The sequence below is a fragment of the Melospiza georgiana genome, chromosome 14 (assembly GCF_028018845.1).
Source record: "Melospiza georgiana isolate bMelGeo1 chromosome 14, bMelGeo1.pri, whole genome shotgun sequence".
In the NCBI taxonomy this organism is placed as follows: Eukaryota; Metazoa; Chordata; class Aves; order Passeriformes; family Passerellidae; genus Melospiza; species Melospiza georgiana.
Genome location: NC_080443.1, coordinates 2,112,256 through 2,131,150, shown reverse-complemented (window position 1 = coordinate 2,131,150; position 18,895 = coordinate 2,112,256). Strand labels below are relative to the sequence as shown.

The 18,895-nt window shown below is 46.0% G+C and overlaps 2 protein-coding genes and 1 long non-coding RNA gene across 4 annotated transcripts; 1 reads left to right on the top strand and 2 right to left on the bottom strand.

The window, feature by feature from the left end:
- Positions 1-1,498: 1,498 nt before the first annotated feature.
- PDCD2L (programmed cell death 2 like) lies at positions 1,499-6,936 on the bottom strand. The gene is made up of 7 exons (XM_058033950.1): positions 6,826-6,936; positions 6,556-6,719; positions 6,318-6,387; positions 4,944-5,335; positions 3,819-3,932; positions 2,134-2,282; positions 1,499-1,649 (listed from the first exon to the last, which is right to left on the bottom strand). Exons 1-7 carry the CDS (start codon positions 6,934-6,936, stop codon positions 1,519-1,521), a joined length of 1,131 nt encoding a protein of 376 aa, XP_057889933.1. The 3' UTR covers positions 1,499-1,518.
- A 2,520-nt stretch (positions 6,937-9,456) lies between these two features.
- LOC131089258 (fatty acyl-CoA hydrolase precursor, medium chain-like) lies at positions 9,457-18,555 on the bottom strand. 2 transcript variants are annotated; one of them, XM_058033904.1, is made up of 14 exons: positions 18,469-18,555; positions 17,195-17,387; positions 16,378-16,522; positions 15,801-15,934; positions 15,312-15,465; positions 14,337-14,438; positions 13,411-13,515; positions 13,226-13,279; positions 12,611-12,751; positions 12,441-12,527; positions 11,318-11,465; positions 11,001-11,132; positions 10,599-10,671; positions 9,457-10,184 (listed from the first exon to the last, which is right to left on the bottom strand). In XM_058033904.1, the coding sequence occupies exons 1-14, from the start codon at positions 18,539-18,541 to the stop codon at positions 10,010-10,012; spliced, it is 1,716 nt and encodes a 571-aa protein (XP_057889887.1). In that variant the 5' UTR covers positions 18,542-18,555; the 3' UTR covers positions 9,457-10,009. The 2 variants fall into 2 exon arrangements, with proteins under 2 accessions (XP_057889887.1, XP_057889889.1); XM_058033906.1 differs by lacking the exon at positions 13,226-13,279.
- LOC131089285 (uncharacterized) lies at positions 10,673-15,467 on the top strand. Its single transcript, XR_009115230.1, has 2 exons — positions 10,673-10,870; positions 15,247-15,467. It is a non-coding gene; the product is annotated as an uncharacterized LOC131089285 (long non-coding RNA).
- Positions 18,556-18,895: the final 340 nt, after the last annotated feature.

The window sequence follows — 18,895 nt, the reverse complement described above, 5'->3', positions numbered from 1 at the left end:
CCGCGGGTTCGAGCCCCGCTGCCGCCGAGAGCCCCGCACGCCTGCTGCAACAGCAGATTCTTATTTGTTTTGCTAATTTTTAATACATAACAATATCATATTGAACTATAATATTGTAGCTTAATATTATATCATCATTAAATTAAATATTTTATATATTAAACTATAATATATAAACAATTTTAATTTTGAACTATATGTAATATAGTGCCCCGCACTCCTGGTGCAACAGCAGATTCTTATTTGTTTTGCTAATTTTTAACATATAATATTAAACTGTAATATTATATTATTATTAAATTAAATTAAAATTAAATATTTTATATATTAAACTATAATATATAAACAATTTTAATATTGAACTACATACACTATCATTCAATATTAAAATTGAATTATACATATTAAATATATTTATATGTTTAAGATTTTTTAATATATTATATTATTATGAAGAGAGCTCAAGTAGGATTTGGAAAATGCTCCCAAGCACATGACAGGATTCATGGGGTGTCCCGAGCAGGGCCAAGACTTGAAGATCCGGATGGGTCCCCTCCAACTCAGCATATTCTATGATATTTTTAATATATTTATTTCTAATGTATTTTACGTTATTATATTTGTTTTTACGACTTCACTTGCCCCCAGAAGTTGACACGGTAAGCTACAATTCTTCCTTAAAAACACAGTTTTGCCAGCATTCCATCACTCGCGTGGAATTTCCTCTCCTGCCCACTTCCCTTTATTTTAAACCCACAGTTTTAGTGCATTAATTTATGTTGTAGCGTTAAACCTGTACAGAATGCTCTATGGAAACTGAAATTACTTTTCCTTCAGTCAGTGAAGATTCTGCAGTTCAGCCTAAGCCAACAGGGAAGGCACAGGAGAATGCAGATGGTTCCAGCCAGAGCTGCACAATCCCCCTGCACAGAGGCAGGAGCTGAGCCCGCCCCAGTTCTGTACCTGTGAGAACACAAGGGTTATCTCACCCCTGCACCTTCTCCCCACACAGACCCATGGCACTGCACAGCTCATTCCAGCACACAAATGGAACCTTTCCTTCACTGGAGAGACACAGAAAAGTTTCATGTTGGACAGCTGCAGGGACAGCAAGGCCCTTCATCCACCGAATTTCCAATCCATGGTTAAATTAACACAGAATTGCTTTTTAAAATCAGGCTGGCATTAAGTTCTCACTGCTAAGAGTTTCTAAAAACTGATTCTGTGTGGCTGATGGACACTAATAGTATGTGAGAAAGGTTTTCTCCTTTACTTCTTTCCCAAATGCTAAGAGTAACTAGAACTGTAAACAATCTCTACACTTCAATTTCCATGGGTAACTGAAGTGTGTAAATTTTACCACACATTTTAGAGGCATGCTTATATCCTTCAATCAGTTATTCTTGGAATTTAATTTTTCATCACATCTGAGGGAAATTCTGTTATGCAATTACACACTTGTAGTAAAAGAAACAAAAACACCCCAACAGACTTTTGATCTATGCAGAGAAATACAATTTATTTAAATAATCTCTGATCCGGGTCTTCTTGTACAAAAATAAATTCTTCAAGAGGGGTTTGATGATCTGTCGGCCAACAGCTTCTCTCACACGTGTAAACTATAACAGTTCCAAATTCCACTGACAGATCTAAAAACAAAGCAACAGAGGTACATAAGGGTATGAAAAGTAATAATCAGGGGCTAGTGCTTACCACTAGACTTCAGTCTTTGCACAAATTAATTCAGTCTCCTATGTAAACAGCTTTTTTCTAATGTTAAACATTTTAAAGGCAGCCAAATCAGAATTTTCAAAGGGATTTTTAAATGTCTGCAATCTTATCTCACAGCATTTATTATCTTTCAAGGCCTCCTTTAAGAGGCAATAAAGACAGATACTCCCATGGCCATGGAATTATCCCTACTGCAGTTAGTAAAGCTCACTAGTGAGCAACTCAAGCTGTAATTAGTCTCCATGTAGAAGAGTTGTCTCTTTGCTCACTGAAATGGAGACAGCAGATTCTCTGAACTGTGGTTAAGCACGTGTGGGTAGCTGGAAACAACCCAAATTGCAGTTCACTGCACTTTCCCAAAAAGGAGACTGCTGGAAACATTGATTCAGCCAAGGCAAGCACCTGAGTCACTCTGGAGCATGCTGACCAGCGTGGGCATCAGCTGGAACTCAAACACTCTGCTGCTCCCACAGGCACTGCAGGCTGGAATACCCTGCTCCAGGTTGGCTGGAGGACATGTGATGAATAAAGGCTGGCCACCCCAAGAGTATCTGAGAGAAGACAGGGAGGAGAAAATTATCATTTTTTAAATATCTAAATTTGATAGGAAATCTCTGAACCTGCTTCAAGCAAAAACATGGTGGTGAGCCAGAAGCTTCAAAGCAGTCATGAACCAAAAAATAAAGACAGGGTGAGGCAAATATTTGGTAGGTTAACACTTGGAAAATCTTAAGGAAAGAGGTGGATAAATGCTTTGAATGTACACCTCCAAAATATGCTGTACCAGAATAATTTCATTAAGCAAATTACACTTCCCTGAAAAATGGAATCCTAAACAGCAGCAATAAAATATAAAATTCAACAAGATTTAACACCAAATTGGTCTCAAAACCACTACAGCTATGGCTCAGAAGTGATGGTTAATTTGTAAGAGCTATCAGAGCTTCACAGCTAGCAGGAAACAAAGACCAAGGATGGTTTCCACTGAATGCCAAGCAGGAGATGCTGTGCTCTGCAGGCAGGGGAAATGGGAGTCACCGACAGTGCCCAGGGAGGGCAAAGGGAGCCTGTGGAAAGATTGTAACCAGGGACAGCCCAGGGACTAGCAGAGCTGGTGTTTTAGAGGAATGGCAAATTCAAAGAGCACAATACTGCAAAGAGACAGACCCAGTGAAAAGCTGTCTGAAAATGCTACTTGCACTCTGCATTAGAAAATCTCCTGTATAATCTTTGACAATGAATGAAAGTTTCTCATTTTTCATTTCTGTCTAAGCAGCCACTCAGACTTTTAGCTCCTCATCAAAAAGGGCCCAGTTAGTTCCACCTGGTACTGGAAAGCTGGTGAACAAAAGCCCTGTCACTACACTGAGACAGCCTGACCAGACAGGCAGCACTGGACTCCCTGGAACAGCTGGTGTGATCCATGAAAAGCTGTATTTTCTGGTACTATGAATGATTTATGATTTACTCTTCACTATATCCCATCCAGAATTAACTCCTCTCTCAGGAAGAGCAGCTACTCTGCTCTGAGGTTACACCTGCTTCTGCTCTAGGAAAAGCAGCAGATGTACAAGACCTGAAGAGCGCTGGGTGCTGAGGGGACTCCACAATGAGCTGCAGCTCCAGGGCTTTAAAACAAGAAATTCCCTGCAGGACAGACATTAGAAATTCCAAACAGATACCAAAATTTCAGAGGAGCAGATAGCCTTGGAAATGTATCACAACAGCACAGCACTGTGTTACACTTCCACCCCAATACTGCCTCATGGAAACCTCTGTGCCTGGATTTCAGTGAGGCTCCAAAGACACTCAGGGCCTCTCCTCCTCAGGTCTGATGCCTAAAGCCTCCCACAGCCAGAGCTGTGGTCCCTGATCCTGCTGGGCTTTTCATCTACTTAAACTTTGTATGAACAAAGCCCAACCAGGGACTGAAGGCAGACCAGAGACCTGGCAACAGCCTCCACGGCAGCTTTTTTTTTAATTAAGGAATTAAAACATACACCTATTTCCAAATAATTTATTTTGATGTACCAATCATCCATGCCAATGATTTGTATCTCTCTGTTACAGCCAGATTATCAACGTACCTTAAAATCTGTTCAGGACATAGAGATATTCTTTTCATGAATTTATGGAATGTGTGGTCCCAGTTTTTGACTTCACTCTTCTCATATTTTTCATTACCATCTTCACCTGCAAAACTTTGTGAAAACAAGAAACAAACTGTTCAGTAAGGTTTTCAATAGGACATGTTTTAAATAGGAAATGGTTACTATAAACTCACATTAAATTATACTAAATACACTGAAAAAAGATATACCTATGAAGAGAAAATTCCTGTTAGAGGTTGCAAGTGAGCATTTTGCTTCTAGTTCTTTGGTTTCTGGTGACTTACAATTACTAACAGTGTTTTCAAATATCACATGGGACTCAAATCCACCAGATATCTGCTGTATTCCAGTAAAACCCCCTTCCTCTAATAACTTCTCAAACATTTTTGTGCTTCTTAAATTATGATGTTGTTATTTTCAATTTTGAATCAAGCATAATTAAAGTTCTACAATTTTGTTATTGTCAACAAAAATCGACAGGACCCGCGCTGCTGAAAAGTCTTCTATGCAGATTCTGCAGTTGACAGCAGCTTTAGCTACAAACAAATCCAATGCTGTCCCCAATCCAGGCACAAGAGGCCAGAAGTCCTCACTGTAACCCCTTAGGTAAATATTTTACTAAGAAAATATTTACAGGAACCATGCACAACAAGTGTTTTTCAGGCAAACTTTACTAAACCTTCAGGTGTCTTTCCATCAGCCATCTCTCTAGACAAAATCCCAAAAAAATTAAACTCCTAAAAATGCAACTGAAATGGAAGAAAATCTTTAGGCCTGTAAAGGAAAAAGCATGGAATATCATGGTCTAAAGTCCTGCCATGTGGCACAGATCTTGTTTCAGGGATTAACCACCCACTGCACCTCCTGGAGCCCATGAACACTGCTCAGTCCCTGAGAAACAGCTGAGCTGAAAGCACCTTGGAGTAACTGCAGCTTTGGCAGCACTGGGTGCACTGCACAGCACCCCAATGGTTCCTAAAGGAGCTTCCAGACAATTGTCACCAGTCAGGCTTAGTGAGAGTGCCATTGAGATTCTCAGCCAGCATACAGGAAAGCACACAATTCCTTCAGTTTCTCCATGAACTGCAGACCTGTTCTCACCTTTCTGACATCATCTGCTCCAAATCAAGGCACTCTCTCTGCTGATACTCCTTCAGTAGCTTATCTGCATGATCCATATCAAGGAAACCCATGTAATCTTCCTCATCCACAACATTGATGTAGAAGGGCTGGAACACAGGAGCTGAAGCAGCCATTGCCATCACCACGTCCTCACTGGCTGCAGGAGGTGTCTGCTGGGCACCTGGGCCATGGGCAGGCTCAGACAGGTGGAGCTGCTGGAGCTGGGATGCACACTCCACCTCGCTGCTCACAGGTTCCTTTAGGCCAAGCAGCTCCAGGGAGGCACATGCAGGAGCCTCTGCTCCATCACAGGCTCCCCAGTCATCTGCATCCTCGCACCAATCCTTTGCAGCAAAGGTCGATTCTTGTTTCTGAGAATAAAAAAACAAAAGGGGGAAGAAAACACTGCCAAGGTCTGCCACCCTGATGCACTTCAAATTCAGCTTCTCACAGATGGAGAACTGAGACCTTAGCCTAATGCTCAGTGCTATTGCACCTACTCTCCTCACCATGGTACTTCCCAACACACCACGTTTACGCCCCACACCAGCAGTTATGGCAAAACCACCTCACGCTGGAGAATCTGAGCAAGAATTCAGCAGCCTCTGAGTGGCCCTGGTACTCCTGCTGCCATGCCCTGGCTGTGGCACAGCCCCTGCCAGCTGAGGGGCAGCTCCTGCTGAAGCAGCTCCTGCACTCAACAGGAATTCTGCACCCAAAGGGGCAGAGCACAGAAGGAAATAACAATAACACCACCATCATTTTACCAGAGTAAAAGCCCATTTACCACAGGCCAAGATTCCACATTGCAAATACACCACCTGAATAAACCCTCCCTGCCCACCCCCACTAGTTTGGTGCCACTCTACTCTTCCAACCTGCTTTAGCCAATATGCAGTTTTTCCTCACAAGCATATTAATAATTATTGAGTCACATTAATTCAAAACCTCATGTTAAATTTAAAGAGGTCAATTTAAAAGAGAATACAAAGAAAACAGGTTAAAAATCCAAATCTAAACAGTATAGCCCAATCCACTTGAAGTGAGAAAATAAAGTTTAGACAGCTGAACTAACTAGAGTATAAAGTATCACTTTTGGCCATACAGCTGGACTGCAATGTCCCCTTTAAAATCAGCCTGGCATAGATCACAAACAGTAGCTTAAACACTCTTTAACTAGTAAACACTGCAGTGCAGTGACAAAAACTCAGTGCCCACGACTTCCCCACACAAGCCAGGACGTGGCTGGAAACCATCACAGAGAGCAGCTTCTGGAGGAAGGTCCCGGTTATTGAAACAAGGCGATGCAGGGTGTGCAGAGCGTCCCCCCGGGCAGGCAGGGCTGAGCTGTACCTGTGTGACGCTGAGAGCTCGGCTTTGCTTGTCCTGGACCTGCGAGTACTGGGAGCGCAGCACCTTCCAGCTTCCATGTGCCGGGCAAAGAGAAACACAGGGTGAGGGGGACAACTGACCAGCGGCAGGAACAACAACCACAATAACAGCAATAATAACATAACAACCGCAACAACCACGATACCGGCAATGACACCAGCAATAACAATGACAGCGCCGATAAGCGGCCGGCGCTCACCTGCGGGCGGCTCCCCAGCAGCGCGGCGCGGCGCAGGCGAACACGTGGAGCGCGCGGTGCGCGGGGCCGCGCTCCAGCGGGCAGTACACCTGCACCAGCAGCAGCAGCGCGCGCCCGCACCGCGCGCACCGCGGCGGGCCCGCCCGCACGGCCGGCACCCAGTCCTGCAACACCGACACCTCCGCTCAGGCCCGGCCGGGGCGGCCGCGACCCCCGCGCCCCGGCCGGGCCCCGCCGGCCCAGCCCAGCCCAGCCCCACCCCGGCCCTACCGCGGTGCCGCCCAGCTTGTTGGTGGCCCACGCCGGGAGCGGCCCGGCCGGGCCCGGCCCCGCTATGGCGGCGTCGCGCAGCCCCAGCAGTACGGGCGGCCCGCCCGCCATGGCCCCGCCGCCGTGCGCGTGCCCGCCCGACCCGCCGTGCGCGCGCCCGCGGGCCGGGTGTTCCCCTCACGGCAGCTCCGGCCGGGGGACATGGGGCAGGCCCCGGACCGGCCCTTCCCAGCCCGGGTGACACGGGGCCGGCCCCGGACCGGCCCTTCCCTGCTCGGGGGACACGGGGCAGGCCCCGGACCGGCCCTTCCCTGCCGGAGTCCCAGCACCGATTCACCCACACGGCTGCGCTGAAAGGCACTGGGTGGCAAATCCACGAAGCGAGCGGCACGACCGGCCAAACTTTCCACTCTTTACAGCTTTTAGCAAACAAAGACATTAATGTGCATTGGTTACGAGGTACGTAGTTCCCCTATTAATTAGTATTTTCCCTTCTATTGGTTAATAAGTGTTTCGCTTCTTCTGCTAATCCCTGCCACGCTCTCCCTCTCTCCGCCTTTGGCTCGCTGCTCTCCTGTGGGCCGCTCCAGGAGTTGGAGCTCCTGACCTGCCCCTGCAAACCTGCCACAACACGGCTTCCACCACAGCTTTTTCCACGGAACCAGTCTTAGCCTAAAGCACTCTTTGCTGCCTAGGGTTAGGCTTTTGAAACCACAAAGCCCAGAGCTCCAGGCACACTGCAGCTGCAAAGGGCATCCCAATGGGAACAGAAAACTGCCACAACATGGCTTCCACCATAGCTGTTCCTTGGAACCAGACTTAGCAGAAATTCCCATTTACCCGCTCAGAGCTGATTCCACACAGTTACTGAGTGGCCTTGCTTTGTTCCTTGTCCTCGTGGCTGCCGAATTCTGCATTTCTCGTGTATCAGTGGAAATCCTTCTCCTGATCTCTATTAACCTCCCGCGGGGCTGAGATCATCGGAACATGTCCAGCCCCAAACCTTAACAAGGCAATGCTGCTGACCAGGAATTTGTGTTTCTAACAGATGGACATCACTTAGAGCTTGTTGGCTGCTCTGTTTCACTGATTAAATCTCCCTCCTTGTTGATCACGTTTGCAAGTTACAAAGATCAGACAGCAAAGAACATGCTATCTTAATAAAAATTTGCATATTTCACACTTAACAACAAGATGATCTGAGAAGCAGGACTGGGATAGAAAAAACATACTGACCACCTTGGAAAGGCAAGTATAGTAATTATGGATAATTAATAAACTTCAAAAAAAAGATTAAGGTTTTCTTGACAGAATGTGAAAAACAGAACAGGAGCAGTTCTTCCTGAATGGTATCAGTAAATATACTGCTGAGAATTTCTTCAGCTATTGGTGCAGCTGTGAATCTGAACCAAGTGACCATGAATACTAAAGCTATGAGATAAAATGAGGCTTGGGACATAAGGTAAGGATCTGCTGTTTAAATGTGGCCTATTCACTGTGGCCGTGGTGTTATTCCTTTCCCAGCTGTTTGACTGTGTGTACCAGTCTTTATATTTGGGGTTTAAAATCCACAGATGGACAGAACACTTCCTCTCACACAGCCAGAAACTTCTTTGTAATCATGTGTGCCTAATGTGTGCCTCCCTTCTTCCCAGGAGTTGTACTGATGGCTCTGCATTCCCAAAGACACAGGATTCCTTCTGTCTTGTTAGGATAATGATTTTTGTGAATGTGCAGAGACAGTCACATTGATTCAACAAACACACCACTAATGGACATAAAGGCTGTGCCAGAGCAAAACAAGGGAAGGGGTAAGAAATGTGTGACACAACTGGCAGCATGGTTGCTGCAATTAGCTGTTCCTGATTGCCACAACTGGAGTTTTTCACAAGTTATGGAAAATGCAGAAAAGGGGGTGGCCAGGTAGTGCAGAGGACACTGCTTGAGATCCACAGGTGTGCAAAAGCAAGTGAAGCCAGGGGAGAGGAGGAAGAAGAAGACACCTACAAAGGGTCACCAGCTGGAGCAGGAGCTTGGGCTGTCCCTGTGAGAGCCCCCAGGTGCTGTGGGATGTGGGAGCTGGGCACCAGTGCAAGGGGGAGTTGGAGTAGGGCTGTTTGTTTGTTTGTGGCCATGAGGAGAGCTCTCCTGGCTTCCTGGATTCCCACATTGTCCCTTTGTGTCCTGCTTGCCATGTAAGTTGGCAAAAAAGCCACTTCCCTCCCGGTGTGCCCTGAGCCCTTCCCCAGCTGGGGGAGGCTGGGGGTGCACACTCTGCATGTCAGCAGATCTCCTCTCTGGTGCTGCTGAGCCAACAACGTGCAGGGAGCACCACCAGCCTTTGCTCCCCCTCTGCCTCTGTGGGCTCTGTCCTGCCAGCACTGCGTCCTCCTGCAGCCCCTGCACCGGGCATTTGCCAGGAAGGGGTGAAGGACACACAGTCACAGCCCAGAAGAGGCTGTGGAAGAGCCTTAAGCCTCAGGTCCTGCACAGACACCTGCAAAGATTCATACCTGAAACCATTTGGGTGGAAGAAAGAACCTGGGCACGTTTCTGGCTTCTCACGTGTGCCTTGACCTCTCGGAATGAGCCTCCATCAGTTTAGTGAAAGAAAAGGAAGTTCCAAAAATCAAAGCACCATTTATTTAGAACAATTCAGACAGCAATAGAACAGGTAGAGATTTTCTGTCCTCTTTTGTGAGATGTCAAGCTCACCTCACAGACTTTGTTTGATGGATGCTCTGCTGCCTACAAGCTATTTCCAGTTAAAGAAAACAGAGTCTCTAGGAAGGACAACTGACCATGCCCTTCTGAAAGAAGAAGGGAATAAGCATATAAAATTGTCTGACATTTACAGTATATTCTATATATATAATTTCTTACAGATTTCAGTTCATGTGCCCATTCCCACCTCAGTATTCACTTTTGATATGCACTGAGTCGGTACCGTGGTCTGTCTTCACCCAGAAAGATTGTGGGGTTTTTTTTCTGGTTGCTTCATTAAATAGTGATTTTCAGTCTGACAAACATTCTGAATGCCCCTTGTTTCTCTCCCATCACTGTGATTAGGCCAGCAGATTACACAACAGTGAGTTACAAGGTGATTATTACTCTGTATGCTGACAAATTCATTTTGTTTGACTTTCCTTTGGGTTTTAAAAGCAAACTGTGCCCCCCACAGATCTTATAAATCTGTGTGTTTTCTCCTTCCAGTCTGACTTTGTTTCATGAGCTGTGCCCAAAACTCCACTCTGTGTTCTTTCAGTTTCTCTGCTGCCTTTTGCTCCAGGTCTATTCCCAGGTATTTTTCCTCCAGGTCATACTGAGGCCAATGGACCAAGCCCTCCCCGTTGGGATTTCTGGAAATAACAGAAGGAAAAGTTAGCTCTCCATTTGCCAATCCATTGCTGTCTGCTCAGGTTCAGAGCATTTCAGAAAACCAGCAGGTGAGCCCAGCTGATGTGATTCTGGTACCTGAATAAATGGACAGTATTTTATGAAAATGCTCATCAGTGGAACAGCAAAAGTGTAAAAGTTGCCATTCATTTTAAATCTAAAACTCCATTGCTGATGGAGTAACTGCCCTTAGATTTTTTTCTTCCTCATGTCTGCAGGTGCTTTAAAAAGACCTTTAAGAAGAGAAATTGCTTCAATATTTCTCTTCAATTCTGTCAAATTTTGGGAAGCACCATATAAGTACTGCTTCAGGCAGGTAAGTACGTTCCGGGCAGCACAGACTGAACTTGAGCTGTAATTAGCACTGTGATTCTCACCCATTTTTAGCAAAGTTGGTCCAGTATCTCATCACAGTTCTGCTAAGTTCATTTTCTTCTTTTGTAGCACCTCCTGCAAAGGGTGAGAGGGAAGGGCCACATTAGAAAGTAACTAATGAGTATCAGCTGTATCATTGCAACACCTCTCCTGGTTGCCATGAGCTGTTGGAGGTTTTTCTAGCAGAGACCTGCAGATGAATGATGTATTGCAAAGTATCTGCTAGTGAAGACAGAAGATGCTTATGCTCATAATGAGGCGTATGATATATAAGGTATGCTAATAATAGACATAATGTTTGTAATGCTTATAAAGAGAGAAATTCTATTCTAAAGCCATGCAGTAATTGAAATGAGAAGTAATGAGGGTCTAAAAGGAAGATGGAGGAAATATGGGTACATCACCAGCTAAGAATGGCTTTCCAAAGACAAAGGCAATTTCAGCTCCATGATCTGCTTTTACAAACTCTGGTAGAAAACCTTCCACGGAACTCGGCCGATGTTGGAATTCATAAAAGTAGACTGGGTTGCCAGCATCTAGAGGACACAGAAAAGTGCTGGTTTGAGAGCTGAAAATACTGCTCCAGACATGATAAACTTTCATGAATACCTGTTTTGGGTAAATAAAACCACTACCAGTTCTCTGGATAGTGAAAAGTGCTGCACACTGTCCACACCTCCCCCAGACAGAATTGAACAGCTGTTCTGAAGCTGCTGGGTACCTCTGTGGGATCTGGCCACTTCCACAGAAGAGATGACAAAGTAGATATCTCCCAATGCATCCAGGAGGCCATCTCGGACCTGGGCAGGGCTTTCTGCATCTCCCATGTACTCCTTGTACACTCTGTCAACAACTTCAGATGTAAGGCCCTGAAACAGCAATGAAAAGTATTATAATGATGATGAATATTGTAAGGAGCAACAGCAGTGGGTGAGTGTGGCCTCTGCACATCCCTGGCTAATCCCCACCAAGAGCTTTCAGAGAAAATCCCCAGCTGTGTCAGAGTGTGGCTCAGAGCTCAGAGCGGAGTTACACAGCTGTGGGTACAGGTGATCTTGGGGACAAGAGGGATGCAAGATCAAAGGATCAACCACCTTTAGATAAGCAGCAGTCAGTGATGCTGACTCTTCTCTCTTCTGTGCAAACACCTTCACAAGAGCACAGAAATCCTGCTGGATTTCATCAAATCCATTGATTGTTGTCGATGACCATAATTTCTCCTGTTCAGAACAAGCCTGGGCTCTGCATTTCCAAGTTCATGGTGAATGTTTGTGTCATTGATTGATCCTTGCAAGTACTGGCCCTGCTTCTGGGGTCCTTAATTCTTACCTCATAATCTGTACTTTTCTATGGAGTAGCTTCAGGAGAGCACAGAGGCACCACAAAGCCAAGAGATTTGTAAATTACAGGAAGCAAAACCTCGAGAAACCTGAAGGAATGCGTCAGTGCACCTCAAACCTCTCGGGGTTTCGTTTCCAGTGCCCAGCTACTGCTTTAGGAGGTTGTGTCCCATAGGTCTCCTGCCAGACCTGCTGCTACTCTGCATCTCTTGCATGACCTGGGGGGATCTACAATGTCCAAGCGACCTTGTTTAGGTACCTGCATCACTCCTGGATTCCCACAGAACTCCTTTTGAAGAAGAGGGGCATTTAGGCTGCGAATGCAGAGAGTATTTCCAGTCACTGGAGGTAACAGGAGTGCAGCACCTGTGTGCCTGTTTCTGCCCCAATTCAGGGAGCTGTCCAGCACAATGGCATTTCCCTGGGAAATGTGTCCCTCCAGGAGTAAAACCAGGCAGACCAGCCAAGCAGCACCACTGGGTTATTCTGAAACTGCTCTCTTACCTTAATGAGTATTGCTAAGTTGCTCTGTAAAATTTGACGTGCAATATCTTTATCCAGACCATCCACAAAAGGAGGATATTTCATCATCTGTGTGAAACAGATAATTGTACTTACTAAAACAGACTCTATTTACAAAATGATGCTTAAATATCAGCATTTTAACATCTTACCATAGGAAGTACATATCCAAATTCCCAGTTATTTACTCCTATGATGTATGGGACAGCATTCATTGATTTTTCAGAGAGTAATTCCATGGGACTCTTTGGAAAAAATACACCATCTACACATGCACTGATGAAAAAGAAATCCTGAACAGAAAGGGAAAAAAGAAAGCTTCATTAGTGCATTCATTTTACTTCCTAAAGATGTTCAGATTTTAACTGCAGTTCCGAAATGAAACCAAATGAAAATACAAAACATAATGGTAACCAAGCCATCTTAACATTTTCTCTGACAGCTGTTCTGCACTAGGCAGGAGGTTCTGTGAAGATTAACATTATATTTCTAATGTTTGTGAAGTAGAAGTCATTATATTGAATTAATATCTTTCCTTAGTTAATTATGGCCATGGATGTGTGGAACAGTGGGGGAAAAACCACATCCGTATTGAAGTTTCAGAGGCACATAAGTATGTTGATAAGAACTTGTAAGTAGGACATAACATATGATTTGATTTTCAGGTTCTCCAGAATCATCTGTGCCATTTTTTTTTCTTTGCCCTGGTTGAGCATGACAGCAAGCCACAGGTAGCTCCAAGTGCATGCAGAATGAAGGGCAGGAACCTGTTTGCACTTCTCAGGCGAGGTCTCATTGCAGATCTGCAGTGCTGTCATGTCCTGAAAAAGTCAAGAACGCCAGATTTTACATCCACTTCAGGTTCTCCTAATTTTACATCCCACCAAGGGTATTCTTTGGGATGAAAAAGTCTGAGGAGTCACTTAATTGCAAGAAGAATTATTTCACCTACCATTTTCTGTGTTATCTGTAGTAGTTCTTCTTCAGTTTTTCCTCTCAAGCATTCAACCATTGCAGCTGAACTGGATTTTTCACAGCCAGCGACAGCAGCAATTTTCTGCAAGCAGTGAGAACAAACAGTTTTGGACACATTTCCTCTGTCTGGCTCTACGAGACACCGAGTGCAGCAGGAGCAGCCAAAGCTCCTGCACAAAGGATGCTGGAGCCTGGCTTGTCCCAGCTCCTGAGGGAGGGCACTGGAAGCCCTCATAATCCTTCACGCCACGGGCTGGGCAGGAGGGGAAAACCTCTGCCTCCAGTTTTTCTTGATACAGAAATATTCTGAGACAATGCTGGTAAATAACAGGCTGGGCTGAGAAGGCTGGGTGACATAAAGGAGTTAGAGAATAAACCATCTGCAGGGCAACAGAGAGCACATTCTACCACTCTTGGTGATGTCTTTTTGGCTGGAGCAAGAGCTGCCATTAGAGACAGCTGTCTCTTTGATGTCCCAGCTTCCAGGTTCTGGAAATTGTTTCTTGCACTTGAAGAGAAAAGAAAGGATGAAACCATAGTTCTCAAAGTAAAAAAAACCTGAATAAAGTCTTGTTTATTTGTACAGTACAGGCATCAAACAGGAGGGGAAGAGAAGAGTATTCAGAGTCTGATACTGTTTTCCTGCCAAACAGTATATGTTGAGTTTTCTTAAAGACCCTACATGTTACAATATTCCTTGACTTTACATTTTTCTCTCTTTGTGGATATTTCGGGGTTTGATAAGCAACGCATCATTAAACATGTACTATTTGCACACAGAAATACTGCCTTTAAAGACTGCCTTCACCCACAAGAAATGTGAATTCATATGATTCAATATTTTGGACTGAACAGTTTAAGATATACCTGGAAAAAGGAATTAAAATTACCACAAGTACCCACCTGTGCTTCCTCCTCAGGCTGGTCAGTGAACAAGTCCAGGGTTGCAGTGCCACTCTCTGAAATGGCCTTGTGGAACAAGCCCTTGGCCAGGGGAGATAAGACCTGTGAGAAAGCAAGGACAAGCATGACAAGCAGTGTGTTCTCCCCTGGGATTTTGGGTTTCAGTGTCAGCAGTGGCCATTGGGGGCATTTTGAAAGCCCATGTGCTAAGAGTGCCCCTGTGCAGCCTCTGGCCACAGCCCAGCTGTGCAAAGTGCTTTGGCAGCGCTGGCAGGGATGGGGAGCTCAGGGCCTTTCCCTCCCCTGCCCTTTGCTCCCAGGGCCTCCCAGCAGCACCCTGCAGGGCAGGTACACATGGGATGTGCCCAAGGCAGGCTGGCTGTGCTGCAGAAGGGCAGGAAAGAGCTTTTGGCCACAGGAAGCAGGGATGTGCATGCCAGGTACAAGGAAGCCTGGCTGGGCTGTGTGAGCTGTACCAAAGTGGGAGCGACTGGAGAAGGAGAGAGTCACAGCCAATGTGCTCCGTGTTGGAGTAAAGATTTTACACAATCACAGGGTCACAAACTGCTGGGCTGCACCAGCTGCCAGAACTGTTCACCTCAATCACTTTGCACAAGTGGCTGTCAAAGCTAACAGAAATTGGGCAAGAGTGCACAACTCCTCCTAAAGGACTTTTCTCATGAGATTAGACTTTGACAGCTGTTATATTGGGAAAAAACCCCAAATCGACGAAAATTTCATTCAACAGATGAGTAATAACATTCTGTTTCTTAACCACAACATTTGAGTATGAAAAGGACAAATTATTATCATTCAAAATGTGTGTTGTTTTGCCTTGTTGTGTTATCAAAGACCCAGGTGATGTGTCACCGTAACCCCGTCCCTTTTCTCTCACTGACTTCCCATGCAGATACTGAAAATGGATGGAGGGGTTTTCCCCTAAGTAATTACAATTCATGATTACTGGGAACTTACAAGAGCAGAAACACTGATTCCTCCTGCAGATTCTCCAAAGATAGTGACAGATCCTGGATCTCCTCCAAAATGCATGATATTTTCCTGAATCCAGCGAAGAGCCGCCACTTGGTCTAAATATCCCCAGTTACCCCGGGCATGCTCATCACCAGTGCTGCAGGGACAGAACAGATTTGCTCAAGTGCTCAATGCAAGCCAAGAGGCAGAGGAAAACACAGTCTGTGGTGTGAGAAATCATCTGCCATTGTCTACACAGAACTTCCCTCCAAGACTGACAAATGGATGGCTCGGGCATCCCTGAGACTGGAGCAGCAGCCCCACAAGAACAGACCTGGAATCTGCCTTGGCACTGGAAATTGTCCCCAGGGCTGCAGGTGCAGTTCAGAAATGTTTCTTTGCATAAGCAAGTCTTCTGCACTTCTCTTTACAAAGGCTTTGCACACATCCTTTTGGAAATCACTTAGGAAAAACTGACATCATCCAACTCACCTAAAATATCCAGCAATACCGAGTCTGTACTGAATTGTTACAACCACCACGTTGTCAAATGCTGCAAATACTGAGCCATCATATGATGAAGCTGCTCCAAAAACTAATCCACCTCCATGGATCCATACTAGGACCTGGAAAAAGAAACAGAGGATCAACCCAGCTCAGGTAAGAGCCCCCACTGAGAAAAACTAAATGTAGCCCATGATACAACACTATCTGCTATTTCACTGCTATTCTGTCAGAATACATTTCACAAATTGCAGAAATCTTTCAAATCTGAGGCCTGCAGGGCTACAAAATGGCACTGCTTTTGTTAAATGTTTACACTGTGTCAGTGCCCTGTGACTTTGGACTGATCCTTTGGATTAAATCAAGCACTGCTTAGCTAGATGGCAATACAATTTTACTTGTAAAATAGGATTTTGTGCCTCTTTAATTCCAACTAATATTTGCTGGGAGAAAGCATGTAAGTTGTTCATCACTACAAAAGTCCCCCTGCATGTCTGCTCATGGCAGAGGTTGAAGTTTTCCTGCCAGATAATTTTGCTGAAGTTGTTATAAAGGTTTTGCTTACAGGCAGCTTCTCCTTTTCTCCTGTCGAAACAGGTGTGTAGACATTTAGGTACAAGCAATCCTCAGACACTTGCAGAGCAACTTTCTCTTTTCTGTTGGTAATCAAGTCTGAAAAATTCTGTCCTTGTACTTGGTCCTGTAGACACCTGAATAAATGCAAAAGTAACAGGGTAACAGGGAAGAGATTTCACTACATCATGAAAGCCGTGAAGAGAAACATTTTTGTACTTCAACAACAAAGTGCCAAGCAGAAACTGATCTCCAGCACACGTTTAGATTGGTATGTGAAATACATATGCAAATCTAAATGAATTATTTGAAGTCTCCAATAGCTTTTTACTTTGCAATGGTAGATATTAGCCTTGAGATGCTAAATAAGGGAAGTAGGACAAATCAAGGGAGTGAGACATTTACAAGGTAGATTGGCATTGCTGTGCATTTCCCAAGTGCCCTTTTAAGCACTTGACTCAGCAGTTTCCCGCTAACGTTGTGCCCCAACATTTCCTCAGCTCCTTTCTGTCCCTGCTCCAAAGGTTTCCAGTGATTGGTAAGGGCTGGCCAAGTGCCCCCGAGGCAGAGCATTGTCTGTAGGTGCTGCTCCATCTCAGCTCTCTCTGATGCCTGTCAGAGAGCAGCTGCTGGCACAGAGAGCAGCTCCCAGAGTGTCTTTAGAAATGCATCCACTGGGACAGCTGCAGGTGCAACGAGGGGGCACCAAGGAATTTGTCTTCATGGATGGCCCTGTGAGCACATCAGAGTCCTGGAAGTGCCCAGAGTTTAACATCATGACAGGGTCAGTGGTTTGGTCATGGCCTTACATTGGTGGGTAGGAAGTGGCATCTCTGACACCTTCCCATGGCTCAGGTGGCTGGGGTTCAGAAAACCTCAGTGATCCAACAGGAGGCTTAGCAAAAGGAAGCCCCAAAAAGACATTTACAGTCCTCTCAGCTGTGTCCACGTGGAATTGGTACCCTCGGACTCTCCCGTATTTGGTCTCTGCTTCTGGTTGTTCTGTGGGACAGCAGCACGGAATCACATCACTGCTCTGGTTGTAAGTAATTGCTACATTTGCTACTTAAATGTACACCTTTTGTGCACTTAGACAAGTAGTTTTTGTACATAAACTTCCACAAACTCTCATCAGCTTTAATAGTACACTATCTTAATATGCTATTATATTTTACTATTTTATTTTACTAATTTGATTACAAGTGTTTACTCAATTAAATTTTACTAGTGTTTACTCACTTAAATTTTAATTGTATTTTTAAAATTTAATTTTCCATGTATTTACACACTTTCACTTGTATCTTTATTAAATCATTAGAGCTGACATATCTCAGCCTTCCTATTGATTGGCCTGTATGTCCATCTCCATCAGGTATATAATTTGCGCTGTCTTACATGCATTGGAGGTGGCATAAAGATATTAATATTTTTTGTTTACCCTGGGTTGTTAGATAAAAACCCATGTCAACATCCGTGTGTAAGGTCCAACATCAAATACATATCTGGTACTGTGGCTGCTCAGACTCAGCAGGCAAGATTTTGGGACAGGGATTTTGCAAAGAAGGCAAGTAAAACAAATCAGTGAAAGCAGATTAAAAAGTGAAATGAAATTTTTACTACTGCAGCTCAATTTGTGTGCCCAGCTCAGCCCAGGCTCTGTGCCCATCTCTGCTCAATGGTTGTACCTGGCTCAGCCCAGGGATTGTGTCTATATCAGCCCAGGGCTCTGCCCAACCCAGCCCAGGATTTGTGTCTATAGCAGCCCAGCATTTGTGCCCATCCCTGCTCAGGGTTGTGCTCATACCTACCCAGGGTTTGTGTCTATATCAACCCAGGGTTTGAGCCCATCCCTGCCCAGGGTTTGAGCACATCCCTGCCCAGGGTTTGTGCCCATCCCTGCCCAGGGTTGTGCTCATCCCTGCCCAGGGTTTGTGCCCATCCCTGCCCAGGGTTGTGCTCATCCCTGCCCAGGATTTGTGCCCATCCCTGCCCAGGGTCTGTGCCCGGCTCTCGGCTGGCCCCGGAGGCAGCTGCAGGTGCCCTCTGTCCTGCAGCTGCCCCGGGCCGTATCCCCGGTGTTTACCTGTGGCCACCAGCGCCGCGGCCCCGAGGCAGAGGATCCAGGCCAGCCGCGCCGTGTCCCTCGCAGCTGCCATGGTGCCACTGGGCCCCAGCCCGCGGGCCGGGCCTTTATAGGCTGGGCCTGGGCCGCCTTACGCAAGGCAAAGCCGGCTGAGGCGAGGCAGCGCTCGGGCTGCGAGCCAGGCCGGCACTGCCGGGCCCGGCCCGGCAGCGGGGAGCCCTCCTGCCCGCGGGGCTCCCGCTGCCTCCCCAGCGCTCCTTTGCCGCGGCAGTGCCGCAGTCCCGGGCACCGCGGCCCCCAAGCGCTTTGCAAACGGCCCGGCATTGCCGGGAGCGCTGTCCTGCGGCTGCAGCACCTCCGGCTGCGGCCCCGGGGGAGGCTTTGCTCAGCCTGCCCCGCACACACCCGCGGGGCACCTCGGCTCTGC